This window comes from Trachemys scripta, chromosome 3, assembly GCF_013100865.1.
Source record: "Trachemys scripta elegans isolate TJP31775 chromosome 3, CAS_Tse_1.0, whole genome shotgun sequence".
Taxonomy (NCBI): domain Eukaryota; kingdom Metazoa; phylum Chordata; order Testudines; family Emydidae; genus Trachemys; species Trachemys scripta.
The window spans coordinates 51,191,454-51,205,710 of NC_048300.1; the positions used below are offsets into that span (position 1 = coordinate 51,191,454).

At 39.1% G+C, this 14,257-nt stretch overlaps 1 protein-coding gene across 4 annotated transcripts in view; it reads right to left on the minus strand.

Moving 5' to 3' along the window:
• Nucleotides 1–415: 415 nt before the first annotated feature.
• The window catches only part of LIN9 (lin-9 DREAM MuvB core complex component), a 58,423-nt gene continuing 44,581 nt past the window's right edge, over nucleotides 416–14,257 (minus strand). For 2 of the 4 annotated variants that reach the window (XM_034764705.1, XM_034764706.1), the window contains 5 exons: nucleotides 8,104–8,184; nucleotides 5,233–5,358; nucleotides 4,723–4,905; nucleotides 4,430–4,527; nucleotides 417–1,825 (listed from right to left, as the gene is read on the minus strand). In XM_034764705.1, the coding sequence (XP_034620596.1) occupies nucleotides 1,720–1,825; nucleotides 4,430–4,527; nucleotides 4,723–4,905; nucleotides 5,233–5,358; nucleotides 8,104–8,184 (594 nt within the window). In that variant the 3' untranslated portion in view covers nucleotides 417–1,719. Of the gene's footprint in view, nucleotides 1,826–4,429; nucleotides 4,528–4,722; nucleotides 4,906–5,232; nucleotides 5,359–8,103; nucleotides 8,185–14,257 lie in introns of all 4 variants that reach the window. The other 2 variants (XR_004645009.1, XM_034764704.1) reach the window with 2 other exon arrangements.

Sequence of the window (14,257 nt, forward strand, 5' to 3'; positions counted from 1 at the left end):
GACATCAGTCAGTACCTAAGTACCTTGATGAAGTGGGAAAGACTGAGCACATTGTGGTTAACCCTACTGTCAATTCAAAGAATATGGCTGATTGGTTCTGGCAGAGGACACTTTACCAGATGGAAGTAAAGTAATGGGGAAGTAGGGTGGAAAGGGGAAGCATATAAAATTATATTCTAGGGTAAATCCTCACAAAATGTGAAATTTAGGTTTAGATTTGTAGATTTCCATGTGCAACTCATCAGGATTACCACTTAGTACTATTCTGTAATTTCCCTTGTATTTTTTAAAATCTCTCCTAAAACACTCACCTTGCCTAGCAAACAAAATGCTGCATTTTTATAAAATTATGCACATTTTTTTCTGTTCAAATGAAATTGGACCTACCTTTATGTGCAAGAAGTTTGCATTTTTGTAAAATATATCAACTCTCATAGGTCAATTTATTTAGAATTAGAAATGTCATTGAGAATAAAAGATTTATGGATTTCTTAATTAACAGAACAACTTTAGCTAAATATAAACTCTGCACTAAAGTTTTGCAGTGGCACAATACCATCACAATACAGAAGTATTTTTTTAAACTATACAAAATTCCAAAATTGAAAATAATGTTTACATTTTCTTTATACATTAACATATAAAAGACCTCATTTCATGAGGCATCCAAAAGAATCAAAACATCTCTACAGCTATCTCTGAAAATTCAAATCTGGAAACAATTTATTACACTGAAGCTTTACAAGACTATTAAACAAACAATCCAATAACCACTTTTTACAAGATTAACATTCCAGAATACACTTGGAGGCATTTTTTAAAAACAGTTCACAACACTGGTTATCTCATTTGTTATCAAAATCTTTTTATTTATATATGTTAGATATTGTTGAATAACCAGTTATCTAAGTTGAAATTTGTGCAAACAATAAAAAATGGAAAACCAATATGTTATCAGTCATTTGTATAAAATATCAATTACAGGACCTTTTGCCCTGTATGGAGGGAAAAAGCCATAGGACATATGTTCCTGGGAATTTAGCAGTTATGTTTTTCTATTCCTTCATTAGACTCCTTATAAGTTATGATAAATTAAACATTCCAAAAAGGTATTAACTGATTTATAGAGCAGCCAGTATCCAAGTGTACAATATCTATCTATTCACTTTCATCTATTTTCTGTCCATATTCTGCTGCTGTTTCGTAAGGTCAGGAATACACATACTGCTTCACCACACTGTAGACTAAAGTCTGAGATGGTGACTCACAGGTACTAGAACTGTAGCTTTCAAGAACAAAGGACTGCCATACAGCCACTGATTTGTACCATTTCCTCTTCATTGTCTTCAACACATCAGTAAAGTCATCTGCATGAGTTGGGTAGAATTTACCCAAACTTTAAAAAATAAAGTTGATATATTCTTAGTTGAAATTGTATGAAAGCATATTCGTATACTTTCAGTTTAAAATAAAAAATGTAGTTACTAATAGAAGTTAGCTGTTAGCAAAACTACTGTATGTATATAACAAATGGCAAAATCTAATGTACGCAGGCCAGTAATGCTGGTTTCTTAAGAAGCAGTACAGTTTACCTAAAATGGCCTTTTTAGAGGTTCTCTTTTCCCTTATCTCCCCGAAGTCAGGATATTTGGTGAAGCCTATGTAAAGGAAGAGGATTTCACAGAATTACATGCTGTACACTTGAAATAGACATCCTTTTCAGTCTCTGTTGGTGTTATTGGCTGCAAAGGCATGTAAATTTCCCATCTGGCTCAGGCCACTCTGAATATGTGCAACATGGATCTCAACATTATTCTGAAAACAACTAAAAAAAAGAAAGAATGGTTAAATCTCACATTTTAAGACTCAATTTATTAACTTATCACACCTGAACATGACTATAATGAACACCAACTGTCTTCAAGCCAAGGTCTGAAACAGGAAGTAGTAAAAGTTTAGAAGGGCCAACATGCCAGACAGCAATATATCTTTATCAAATTCTGTTACTGTAAGGGGAGAGGTATAGCTCAGTGGTTTGAGCATTGGCCTGCTAAACCCAGGGTTGCAAGTTCAATCCTTGAGGGGGCCATTTAGGAATCTGGGGCAAAAATCTGTCTGGGGCTTGGTCCTGCTTTGAGCAGGAGATTGAACTAGATGACCTCCTGATAGTCTATGATTCTATAAAAAGAGCAAAAAACATTATCTGGGCTACAGCCCTATGAAGCCAGTAGGAAGGTTCCTATACCTACATGCCAGTGTATAGGTTTTGCATGATTGAAGTTCATGGAAATATATGACTATAGTGGTCTCCGATAAAGTATATAAAAGGAAAGCTTCGAATTATTTAAATCCATTGCAATGTTTGATTTGTAATTCTGCTTATAGTGAAGTTTAGTTAACAGTGGAGTTTTTCCAAAGGAGAAAAAAAATACAGTGGTGGCATCCTTTTATTATAGTAGTGTTCTATGCTTTAGAGAATTTAGAATACATTTAGTGGAAAAAAGTGATGATTTTTCTTTTAATATTTAAATTAGGGCTGTCAATTAATTGCAGTTAACTCATGCGATTAACTCAAAAAAATTAACTGCAATTAAAAAAAATTAATTGCATTGTTAAACAATAGAATACCAATTTAAATACAAATTTATTTTTTTTTTAATGTTTTTCTACATTTTCAAATATATTAATTTCTATTACAACACAGAATACAAAGTGTACAGTACTCACTTTATATTATTTTGATTACAAATATTTGCACTGTAAAAATGATAAAGTATTTTTCAATTCACCTCAGACAAGTACTGTAGTGCAATCTCTGTGTCGTGAAAATGTTACTTACAACTGTAGATTTTTTTTTTGTTACATAACTGCACTCAAAAACAAAACAATGTAAAAAACTTTAGAGCCTACAAGTCCATTCAGTCCTACTTCTTGTTCAGCCAATTGCCAAAATAAACAAGTTTGTTTACATTTATGGGAGATACTGCTGACTGCTTCTTATTTACAATATCACCCTGAAAGTGAGAACAAGCGTTCGCATGACACTTTTGTAGCCAGCATTGCAAGGTAGTACGTGCCATATATGCTCAACATTCACATGCCCCTTCATGCTTCAGCCACCATTCCAGAGGACATGCTTCCATGCTGATGATGCTCGTTAAAAAAATAGTGCCTTAATTAAATTTGTGACTGAACTCCTTGGGGGAAAATTGTATGTCTTCTGTTTGGTTTTATCTGCATTCTACCATATATTTCATGTTATAGCAGTCTCGGATGATGACCCAGGAGATTTGACAAAATGCAAAGAAGGTACCAATGTGAGATTTCTAAGGATAGATACAGCACTCAACCCAAGATTTAAGAATCTGAAGTGCCTTCCAAAATCTAAGATGGGCGAGGTGTGGAGAATCCTTTCCGATGGGGAAACTACAGAACCCAAACCACCAAAAAAGAAAATCAACCTTCTGCTGATGGAATCTGACTCAGATGATGACAATGAACATGCATCAGTCAGCTCTGCTTGGATCGTTATCAGGCAGAACCCGTCATCAGTATGGAAGTACATATTCTAGAATGATGGATGAAGCATGAAGGGACATATGAATCTTTAGCGCATCTGGCATGTAAATATCTTGCGATGCTGACTACAACAGTGCCATGCGAACGCCTGTTCTCACTTTCAGGTGACATTGTAAACATGAAGTGGGCAGCATTATCTCCTGCAAATTGTAACCAAACTTGAGTGATTGGCTGAAGTAGGACTGAGTGGACTTGTAGATTCTAAAGTTTTACATTGTTTTATTTTTGAATGCAGTTATTTTTTGTACATAATTCGACATTTGTAAGTTGAACTTTCAAGATAAAGAGATTGCACTACAGTACTTGTATTAGGTGAATTGAAATATACTATTTCTTTTGTTTTTTACATTGCAAATATTTGTAATAAAAAATAAATGTAAAGTGAGTACTGTACACTTTGTATTCTGTGTTGTAATTGAAATCAATAGATCTGAAAACATAGAAAACATCCAAAATATTTAAATGGTATTCTATTATTAACAGTGTGATTAATCACACGATTAATTTCTTTTTAATCGCTTGACAGCCCTAATTTAAATCTTCTTTAAAAACAATTACATACATCAATAATTACTTGTTCAAATTAAAGATACATTTTGAAAGACTGAATGGCAAAGGAGATTCTAGTTTATATTGGATTAATTTAAATACATTTTTAATATTCTTTTTTTATATATAGTGAAGTTAGGTAGCCTTTTTCCAATAGGACTATTCTTATAAAGAACTGCAGAATTAGACTCAATTGTATAAATACAGAAACATTTCACCTCTGAAGTGTGTTAAGAATAGCTAATCATGAAAGATGCGTGTAGGGGGAAAAAATGTATGTATCATTATTAAAAGTTAATACCTGATATTGGAAGAATCTATTGAATTCTTGATGTCATTTAATGAATCTGTTAGTGATTTAAATTCAAAGGAATTCAGGTCACCTCCTTCTGCTAGACACTAGAGGAAATTAAGAAACAAATTTAGAATTTAATCTACAATTCTACTACATAATTGTAATTTCTATTCAAATATAATTCATGTTTTGACTTAGTTCAAGAGAGAAATTTGACTGATGCCTATGGGTTGCCAAGGCTTTAAATTTTTGTGTATTATGTGAGAGGAAACATTAGAAATTTTTAGTAAACAATTTACCTTAATCTGCAGTAATATTGCTGTAAGTCTAGAGATCAGATCCGTCAGGTTTTCATTTTCCACACAAAGATGTCCTGTTGTTGATGCATTTGCTTGTCTAACTATCTCCTGAGCTTCTTCTTCACAACGGCGCCTCAGATCTGTTGGCTGGTCTGCAGGCTGGAGGCCTTGGTCTGGAGCAAGCTACACAGATATAATTAAAAGTAAAGTTTAAGGGTCTGATTCTACAGCTGTTGTGTGTGAGAACTGGTAATCAACTTTAAAGGGAGTTTCGTAAATGAAGAGCCTGCAAAAATAACCAGGCCCTCATACTTTAAACCAAAACTGTCCATTGAAATCAATGAGAGTTACCGATATTCAAGAAGAGAGAGGTGAAAGCATATATGACCCCAGTTACTTAAAGTTTGGCATTTGTCTCTAAATGGTCTTTTTCTATATATGAAATTTCAGTTGACTTATTAATATGTTAAACACAACACCAAATAAACTAAGAGATTAGCAACATATTACCTCATAACAGTACTGTTGAACCTTATGCAAAACTTTGTTTAGGTCCTTATTCAGTTGTTCTAGATCTAGAACAATAGTTGCATATCTTCTCTGAAACTCAATACTGATTGGCATAGAATAGGATTTCTGTGGAGAAGATAATAAAGCATATGAAGTTTATAAATCACAAACACTACACATCTGTATTTACTAAATATGCACTTTACTGTGTAGATGCTTCCTTTAAATGAATAGCATCACCTTTATCTTGTCCTTCTTGTGAAAGTAGAAGAATTTATACACCAATCCTTTTCATCCAGATTTGTTCTACTATTTCTCCAAAATACAAATAACTTAGCTCAGTGGTTTTCAACCTTCTTTCATTTGCGGACCCCTAAGAAAGTTTCAAATGGAGGTATGGACCCCTTTGGAGAGGTCAGGCACAGCCTGAAGACCCCCAAGGGTCAACAGACGACAGGTTGAAAATTACTGTTCTGTGGTAACAATAACCTTTCGCGGACCTCTTAGTCTGCGGACCACAGGTTGAAAACCATTACTTAGCTAAATGAATTTAATTGGCTTATGTATTGTTTAGATAACAGTGGCAAATACAATTTTTTTTTTTTTTTTTTTTTTTTACACAATCCTCAAATAGGAATACTATACTGAAGACAAAACCTCTAAAGAACACTAACTGTTCCCTTCAAAAAAGTGTAACTAAAAATGTACAATTGTGTGTATGAGTAACCCCTGTTAAGGAACCCTCTGCATTGTGTCATTTAGAAACTAGTATTATTGCCAGACACTAATGTACTAATTTAGGACCTGCTTTGAGTTTGGTTAAGCAGTTCCACTTACTATATATTAAACTGGTCACTAACTTATAACATGGTCACAAAAGGATTCCCCTTTAACCAAAACCAACCATGTCATTCTGTTTCACTTTAACCAAAAATTATATCAAAATTAGCTAATTGATAAAAATCTTTAAAGAATTCACAAAAGTATTTAAATCTGTATATTATTTTGGTCATGTTCAAGAGTGGCAAGTGTCTGAGAAAAGATTTTTGATTAAATGAAATACATTTTAAAGGCAGAAACTGACTGAAGACAGGCTAAGAATGTAACCCACTGGAAAGGTATCACCTCCTGTAGTTTTATCAGAATAGCCATGAACTTTCACAAAAGTTACTGTATGAGAGGCTTATTTGCAAAGTAATGATCAACAGAGGAGGTTCAAAATATCTCGTATCCCTATCTAGGCTAAATAGACCTAAATATACCAAATTGAATATATATCCTTGTTCCCCTTCCCTTCTGCTGCTGCTTTGTTTGTCCCAATATTCTTTATTTTCCTTCTGATGCCTCATTTTTTCTTTCCTCATTAAGTTTAATTTGTGATTTAGTATTTAAGTTATGTTCATATTTTAAGGCAGTCACCTTCTTGTAATGAGAGAAGGCTTTTATAGTTTATTTTTGTACAAGTGTCATACTTAGACTTTTAGTTAAATTTTTAAAACAAACTTTAAAAAGCAGGATATTTTTCAGCATTAGATTTAAAAATTGTGACAAACTTTACATATAAAGTATTTTAATCCTTTTTTGCTATAGCTGCATAGATTTTAATGATTAAACTGTACAGCAGAAACAATTTTCTTAAAAAAAAAAAAAAAAAAATTAAAGAGAAAACACAGTTAATGCACAGGAGAGTGAAATAATAATGCCAGCATTGAAAGATGGGATGTGGGTATGGGATAGGAGAAGGGGATGGTGGACACAGGAATGGGGAAGCGGAGAATGGAGAGAGAGTGAGCATACTTGTACACACAGGTGGCCATGGGCAGGAGGGGGGCAGAGAGAAGAAATCTTTTATCCATATTAAAAACCTTAAATGCTTTGTGCAAAAAATTAAGCAATTAGGTCTGGATCCCCAAAGGGACTTAGGCGTTACAATGCTGAGCACTGCAATGCTTAACTTTTAGGCACCTAGCTAATCATACGTGTCTAGGTTCCCTACACAATGCAACTGGAGTGATAGGTGACCTAGAATGTGGTTTACAAAAGCCAGCATGCTAGGTGGGGAGCTGCCTAAGCTAGCAAATGAGAGATGCTGATGAGAATGGTGTAACCTCAGCCCCTCTGTGTACCTCATATGCTGGGCCTGATCTGGAAGGTGTGCTCAGAGGCTGCTTAGATTTACACAAAAACAGCTGAAGGACGCCCTCCTACAGGGCAACATATAGAGTATTCACCTAGAACATAAGAGAGCACTAGTTCAAGTCCACACTCTGCCTCATGAAGAGAAGGGATATGAACAGGGATCTGCCACCGTTCGGGCAAGGGCCCTAACCACTGGACTATAGAGCTATTCTCACTTGCTCTCTGTCCCAGTCAATATCTAATTATTCAGCTAGAATGAAACAACTTCAACAGGCAAGATTGAGATACCCCCACATCAGGCTATACCACAGTCCAGTGGTTAGAACACTCCCCTGAGAGATTGTAGATAGTTGTTCAAATCTCTTCTCCATCAGGCAATGGGGTGACCTAAGCCAGTGGTCTCTCACATCATATGCGAGTACGCTGACCACTAGGTTAAAGCTTATATGGGAGCTGCTGCTCCTCTTCCAGATCACCATTTTGTGTAGAGTTAGGCAGCCTCTGTAAGCTCAGGAAGTTGTATTTAAAGATAAACACATTTTGAAAATTTGGACTGTAGTGATTTGCATAAAGTCATACCCCAGACCTGTGCTTTAACAAGATAATCCATTCCTCACTGATGATTAGTACTACTGTCTCTGTTTGCATGAAGATTATTTTTCATTGTAGCAGATACCTATAAAACAGGATATCAAAAGCCATTCAAGAACTGAAAAAATAACATGTTTTTACCAGCTTTTCTGCTTCTGTGTTCATCTCCCTTAACTGCTTGATGTGCTCCTTCTTAATCATAAGGATTTTTGATAACCTGGTCTATAGACAAAGAGAGGAAATATTTTTTTAGGACAAATCTTTAAACAGTTTTAAAATGAATGATAAAATTATTGAAAAATATCAGACACCTTTTGCTAAAAAGTATAAAGATATTTCTCAGACTGACTACAAATTAAATATATAAATTCAATATTTTTTTTCCCCTCACGGAAATTATAAACAATACTTTCAGGGAGCCTTACCTGAATGAAGCCAAAGCACAATGGTTGAAATTCCCTACACAAAGACTGAGTAAATAGGATCTGTGGACATTTTTTGAGGATGAAGGGAACAGAATCCTCCCCGCCCTGCAGCCTGAAGATATAACATAGGACTTTTGCACAGCAAGGCTGTGGATGTAATTATCATGGGCTACAGTAGAGATCAGCTGTTTTGCCATTGCCTTCCCCATAAGGTTTTCACCCTGTTGATGGACTCACTTGTCATGTCCCAGACTGGTCACAAACCCATTGTGTGCACTCCTGCAACAAGAGCTGAAACACAACATGGGTTTGCAGCAAAGAAGGCGGCTCTGGAGGTTTTCCACTTCTTGGGCTCTTCCTTCAAAACAGAAATGCTCTGTATCTGCTGCATTTGGGGTGTAATGTGCCCACAGAAGGGGCTGCTAGATTTTGTCCAACATGCATCTAACTACTAGAAGTTTGGATGTCAGCTAGGACCCATGGGTGTAATCCTAGTGCCACTGCAGTCAACAGGAATTAAGCCATTGATTTCAATAGGGACAGAATTTCCTCCTGTATGATGAAGGTACCTATACTGGAATTCTGCGCAGTTGGGAACAAGGTACACCAGAATTTTCTCAGAGATATATTATAATTGAGGACTAAATGAAAGTTAGTACTAAACAGTTTATTACAGAAACTAGCTACTTTCAGTTCCTAATCTTGTAGTCCTCTTATGCAGGCAGAACTACCACTGAAATTAAGGAAAGGAACACAGGAACAGGCTGAATTAGTGTATGTTTCTTTGAGGTAGCAATTTATACTTGAATTTGAGTTACTACAGAACATTTATAGGGACACCGAAGTACTTTTAGTGTTTAAATATTTTACTCTATATTGTTTGCAATATCTTCTGAGAAGTTTGAAAAACATCCATTTTTTCCCTACCAATTTTGTATTTTCCTATTTGTTTTACACATCCCGCCCCTGACCCCGCTCCCCCCACATTTAAACTAGAATTTAGATTTATTTCCTTGTATTTAATTTACACCAGTGAGGAAAACATGCACAGTTCTGGGGAAATACTATGTTAGTTAACATGCTCCCTCTACTGGACATGCAGGAGCACAGTAAAAATAAATAAAGAAAAGAGAAAAAGAAAAGAAAAGAAGTCATTTCTGTCTACATTCTGTTTTTATTATATCTTAATTTTTAACTCTTCCTCAAAAAAAGAAGTATACTGCTAATCATTTGGAAAACTAGGTTCTAACACGGCTGACAAACTGGGACCCGTTGCAAAGGGAATCCCATCCATCAGTTTTGAACTGAAATGTTATATATTTTAAATTGAATCCAGTATCCCCAGAAACATTTAATCTTGTATGTGAGGATAAAATATTTTCATGATTTCTGTCAGTATTCCATTTAGATTGGATGTAAATATTAATGTACAAAAGATGGCCAACTGATATAGCAAATTCCTTTTGGAGCTATCATTTCTCTAATATGCATAACTTTGTCCATAATAAAAGAGAATGTTACTCACCCTGTGCAGTAACTGAGGTTCTTCGAGATGGTTGTCCCTGTGGGTGCTCCACTTTAGGTGTCTTGGCGCCCTGTGCTTATAATCGGAGATTTGTAGCAGCAGTGCCCCAGTTGGCCGCGCATGCGAGGCAGCCATCTCCTGCCAATCTGAGCGGCTACCTCGCTTGAGCAGCCAACCGATCCCCAGTTCCTTCTCTAGCCCAGAGGATCAGCGTGAAACTCCGAAGTAGAGGGGAGAAGGGGAGGTAGTGGAGCACCCACAGGGACAACCATCTTGAAGAACCTCAGTTACTGCACAGGGTGAGTAACCTTCTCTTCTTCGAGGAGTGTCCCTGTGGGTGCTCCGCTTTAGGTGACCATGGAGCAGTACTCCTGGGTGGAAAGAGGGGCTTCAGAGTATCTTTGTTGATGGTAGATAGCACCGAGAGTCCGAACTGAGTGTTGGCGGAGGAATGTTGTTCCAGGGCATAGTGTTTGGTAAATATGTGGGCTGAGGCCCAGGTAGCTGCCCTGCAAATGTCTACAATGGGTACATTATTGAGAAACGCTACTGACGTGGCTAGCCCTCTGGTGGAGTACGTATGAATCCCAGCCAGTCTTGGGATGTTGCTCTGATGATAGCTGTCATAAACATACAGCTAACGATAGCATAAAATCCCTCCTTTACTTGTAAAGGGTTAAGAAGCTCAAATAACCTGGTTGGCACTTGAACAAAAGGGCCAATGAGGGGAGAAGATACTTTCAAATCTGTGGGGGAAGGTTTTTGTTTTGTCTCTCTTTGTGTTGTTCTCTCCAGGTCAGTGAGTAATCAGGGCAGGGAAAATACATCTCCCAAAGCCATATCTGAACTAAGCAGCTAAGATTACAAATTGTAAGTAATAGGAAGGAAATGCGTTAGATTATCTTTTGTTGTAGCTTGTGAATTTTCCCTATGCTAAGAGGGAAGTTTATTCCTGTTTTTTTGTAACTTTAAAGTTTTGCCTAGATGGGAATCCTCTGTGTTACAAATCTTATTACCCTGTAAAATTATCTTCCATCCTGATTTTACAGAGGTGCTTCCTTTAGTTTTTTCTTTATTATAAAGTTCTGCTTTTAAGAACCTGATTGGTTTTTAGTGTCCTAAAAACCCAAGGGCTGCTCTGTGCCCACTTTGTTAACCTATTTGGTTGGTATATTATTCTCAAGCCTCCTCAGGAAAGGGGGTGAAGGGGTTTGGGGGGATTTTGGAGGAACATGAACTCCAAGTTCTTTTCCTTGAATCTTTGTCTAACACACTTGGTGGTGGCAGCAGTACTCCTCCAAGGACAAGGAAGGATTTGTGCCTTGGGCAAGTCTTTAACCTAAGCTGGTAGAAATAAGCTTAGGGGGGTCTTTCATGCGGGTCCCCACATCTGTACCCCAGAGTTCAGAGTGGGGACGGAACCCTGACAATAGCAGAGGTGGATACAGCCAGAAATCCACTTTGATAGTCTTTGTTTGTAGATGACCCCACCCTTCGATCACTCTGTGACTGATAGAGACATGATGATTTTCTAAATGTCTTTGTTCTTTCTAGGTAGAAGGCCAGAGCTCTATGGATGTTGAGAGTATGAAGGGATGCCTCCCTGGCATTGGTGTGAGGTTTCGGAAAAAAACACAAGTAAATGGATTGGTTTAAATGAAATGAGGAGGCTACTTTAGGTATAAATTTAAGGTGGGCTCTTAGGATCACTATCTTTATGGAATGTGGTATACAGAGGGTGTGCCATTAGGGCCCCTAGCTCCCCTACTCTTCTTGCTCAAATGATCGCGATAAGGAAGGAGACCTTCATCGATAAATGTAGCAATGAGCAAGTCACAAGGGGTTGCCCATGAGGGTGCATAGCACGAGGTTATGGTCCCATATAAGAGTAGGGTGTTTTAGGGGAGGGTAGATGTTGGTCATGCCCTTTAAGAATCGTTTAGTTGTTGGATGAGCAAAGATCGTGGTTCCATCTACCTTATCATGTAGTGAGGTGATCACTGCTAAGTGTACCTTTATGGAGTTATTGGAGAGGCCCGCCTTTTTAAGGCATAATATATAGTCCAGGACTCTGGGTAGAGGGGCAGAATGAGGAAACATATGGTGAGTCTTGCACCAGGTGCAGAAACGTACCCACTTATGAGCATATGTTCTGCGTGTGCTCGGTTTGCAACTTTTCAAGAGAATGTCTTTAACCTCTTCAGAGTAATCCTGATCCAGCCCTGTTAGCCATGGAGTAACCAGGCCTTGAGGCGGAGAACTACTAGGTTGGGGTGAATGACACGGCCGGCATCCTCTGTCAGGAGGTGAGGAAGTTGAGAAGGGTTCGAGAAGGTTTCACTGCCATCTGTATTAGGTATGGGAACCACGTCTGTCTGGGCCATGTGGGTGCAACAGAGTATGACCCTGGCCTTGTCCTGTCTGATTTTGTGTAAAACCCAGCTCAGAGGAATTGGGGGGTTGGAGGGGAGGGACATGTACATTAGAGGTGCTTCCCATCGACCAGTGGGTGGTGCCCGAGCCCTGCTCGGAAGCAATATTGAGGGCATTTTGTATTGAGAGTTGTTGCGAATAAATCTACAGTAGGGAATCCCCACTGGTTGAATATGGGGGTTCGGCTGACTACTCAAAGGTCGGGTAGTCCATCTCCCACCCGTGGGTTTGTGAAAAAAAGTGTCTGCTCAGATGGTCTGCTGTGGTGTTCTGAAGTCCTGGCAGGTAAGCCATCCTGGGCCTCTGATGGTGGTGGGTTCGTGGGTGAAGGAGACCAGGTGGCCCTTGATGCTGGTGGGTTGGGGGGTTAAGATTTTGGGCTTTGTAGATTGCCCAATGTGTCCCAGTATGGCTAATTGGGTGGCATAACAACAGGCAGTGGCATCCATGACTGTGCCTGCCAGCTTTGCCCTTGCATAGGTGGCTGTTGGTGAGAGGGTCCTGGTTTTGGGGAGGAATGACAAGGGGTATAAAGATTCTCTTCATCCTCATCACTAGATAATGGAAGTGCACATCCACTAGGAGTACCTATTCGGCTCGGTCCTGGTCTGACTGGGGTACCGTCATTGCCAAAGAGAGGGGGTTCCTGGCGTGGAGGAGATTGCCAGGTCTGCCTGTCTGGTAAAGGGTTGCGGTACTGGGAAGCTTGGTGCCATGGATGGCAGCGTAGTATGCTCAGACGGTGCAGCGGTCTTGTTAGGCGGTGTATATGCAGCAGGTGGCGCTATTACTAGCCGATGCAGAGGCGTTCTTCTGTACGGTCGGTGCTGAGCTAGGGAGCTTAGCTTTAGTTCATGCACCTGAGTGAGAGCCTGGCCACGTTGGTGCCTTGGGTCCTCAGGATGTCTCGGTACTGGACATTCCCAGTGCCTCTCGGTCCGGGGTTCTTGGTGCCGTCGGTACCAGGGCAGATTTCTGGCCAGGAGATGGCTTCTTTTTAGGGGGATCTCTCTGTGGTGATAACTGCGAAAGATGTTTGGTCGCCTTCTTAGGTGCAGGGTCCTTAGACACGGTTTATGTGGAGCCATTGTCTGAGGCTGCTGCTGGAGACCATTGGCCAGGAGGAGTCCTGGACTCTGGGTTGGAGGCTGACTTCAGGGATTTCTCCATCATTAATAATTTTAGTTGGAGGTCCCTGGCTTTAAGTGTCCTGGCAGATAATTTCTTGCAGTGTGGACACTTCTGTGGTACATGGATTTCCCCGAGACAGTGGATGCACTGAGCATGACCATCAGCTACAGGAATTGATAGTCTGCAGGTCAGGCACCATTTAAAGCTGGGGGAACCTGGCATGCCTGAGGAGGTCCAGGTCTATAGAAAACGGTCATAGTTCAGTCACTGTTGGCAGAGACCCGCCAGTGGCGGGCGGGCGGGGGGGGGCGGTGTTGGGGGAAGCAAAGTAAATATATTTTTTTTTAAAGTGAGTAAATGACCGGAAAATGGAAGAAAACCGACAAAAAAGGATAAAGATGGGAATATAAACTATTTACGAAATAGACAGGGGTGCTGCTGTTGCTCCGACTCAAGCCAAAGGCGGTAGAGAAGGAACTGGGGATTGGTTGGCTGCGCATGTGAGGTAGCCGCTCAGAGAGGCGGGAGACAGCTGACATGCACAGTCAACTGGGACACTGCTACTACAAATCTCCGATTAGGTGTCTTGGCGCCCTGCACTTATAAAGTGGAGCACCCACAGGGCAGTCCGTAAAGAAGAACTAGAAAGATCATTGACCGTTCTTCTTTTGGTATTAAAATGAACATATTGATTTTATAAAGTGGGACCTGTCAGTCTTCATTGATAAATTATGGTAAAAATCAGTCTTACAAGGCCTTATTTTGGGCCAAATTTCTTTTA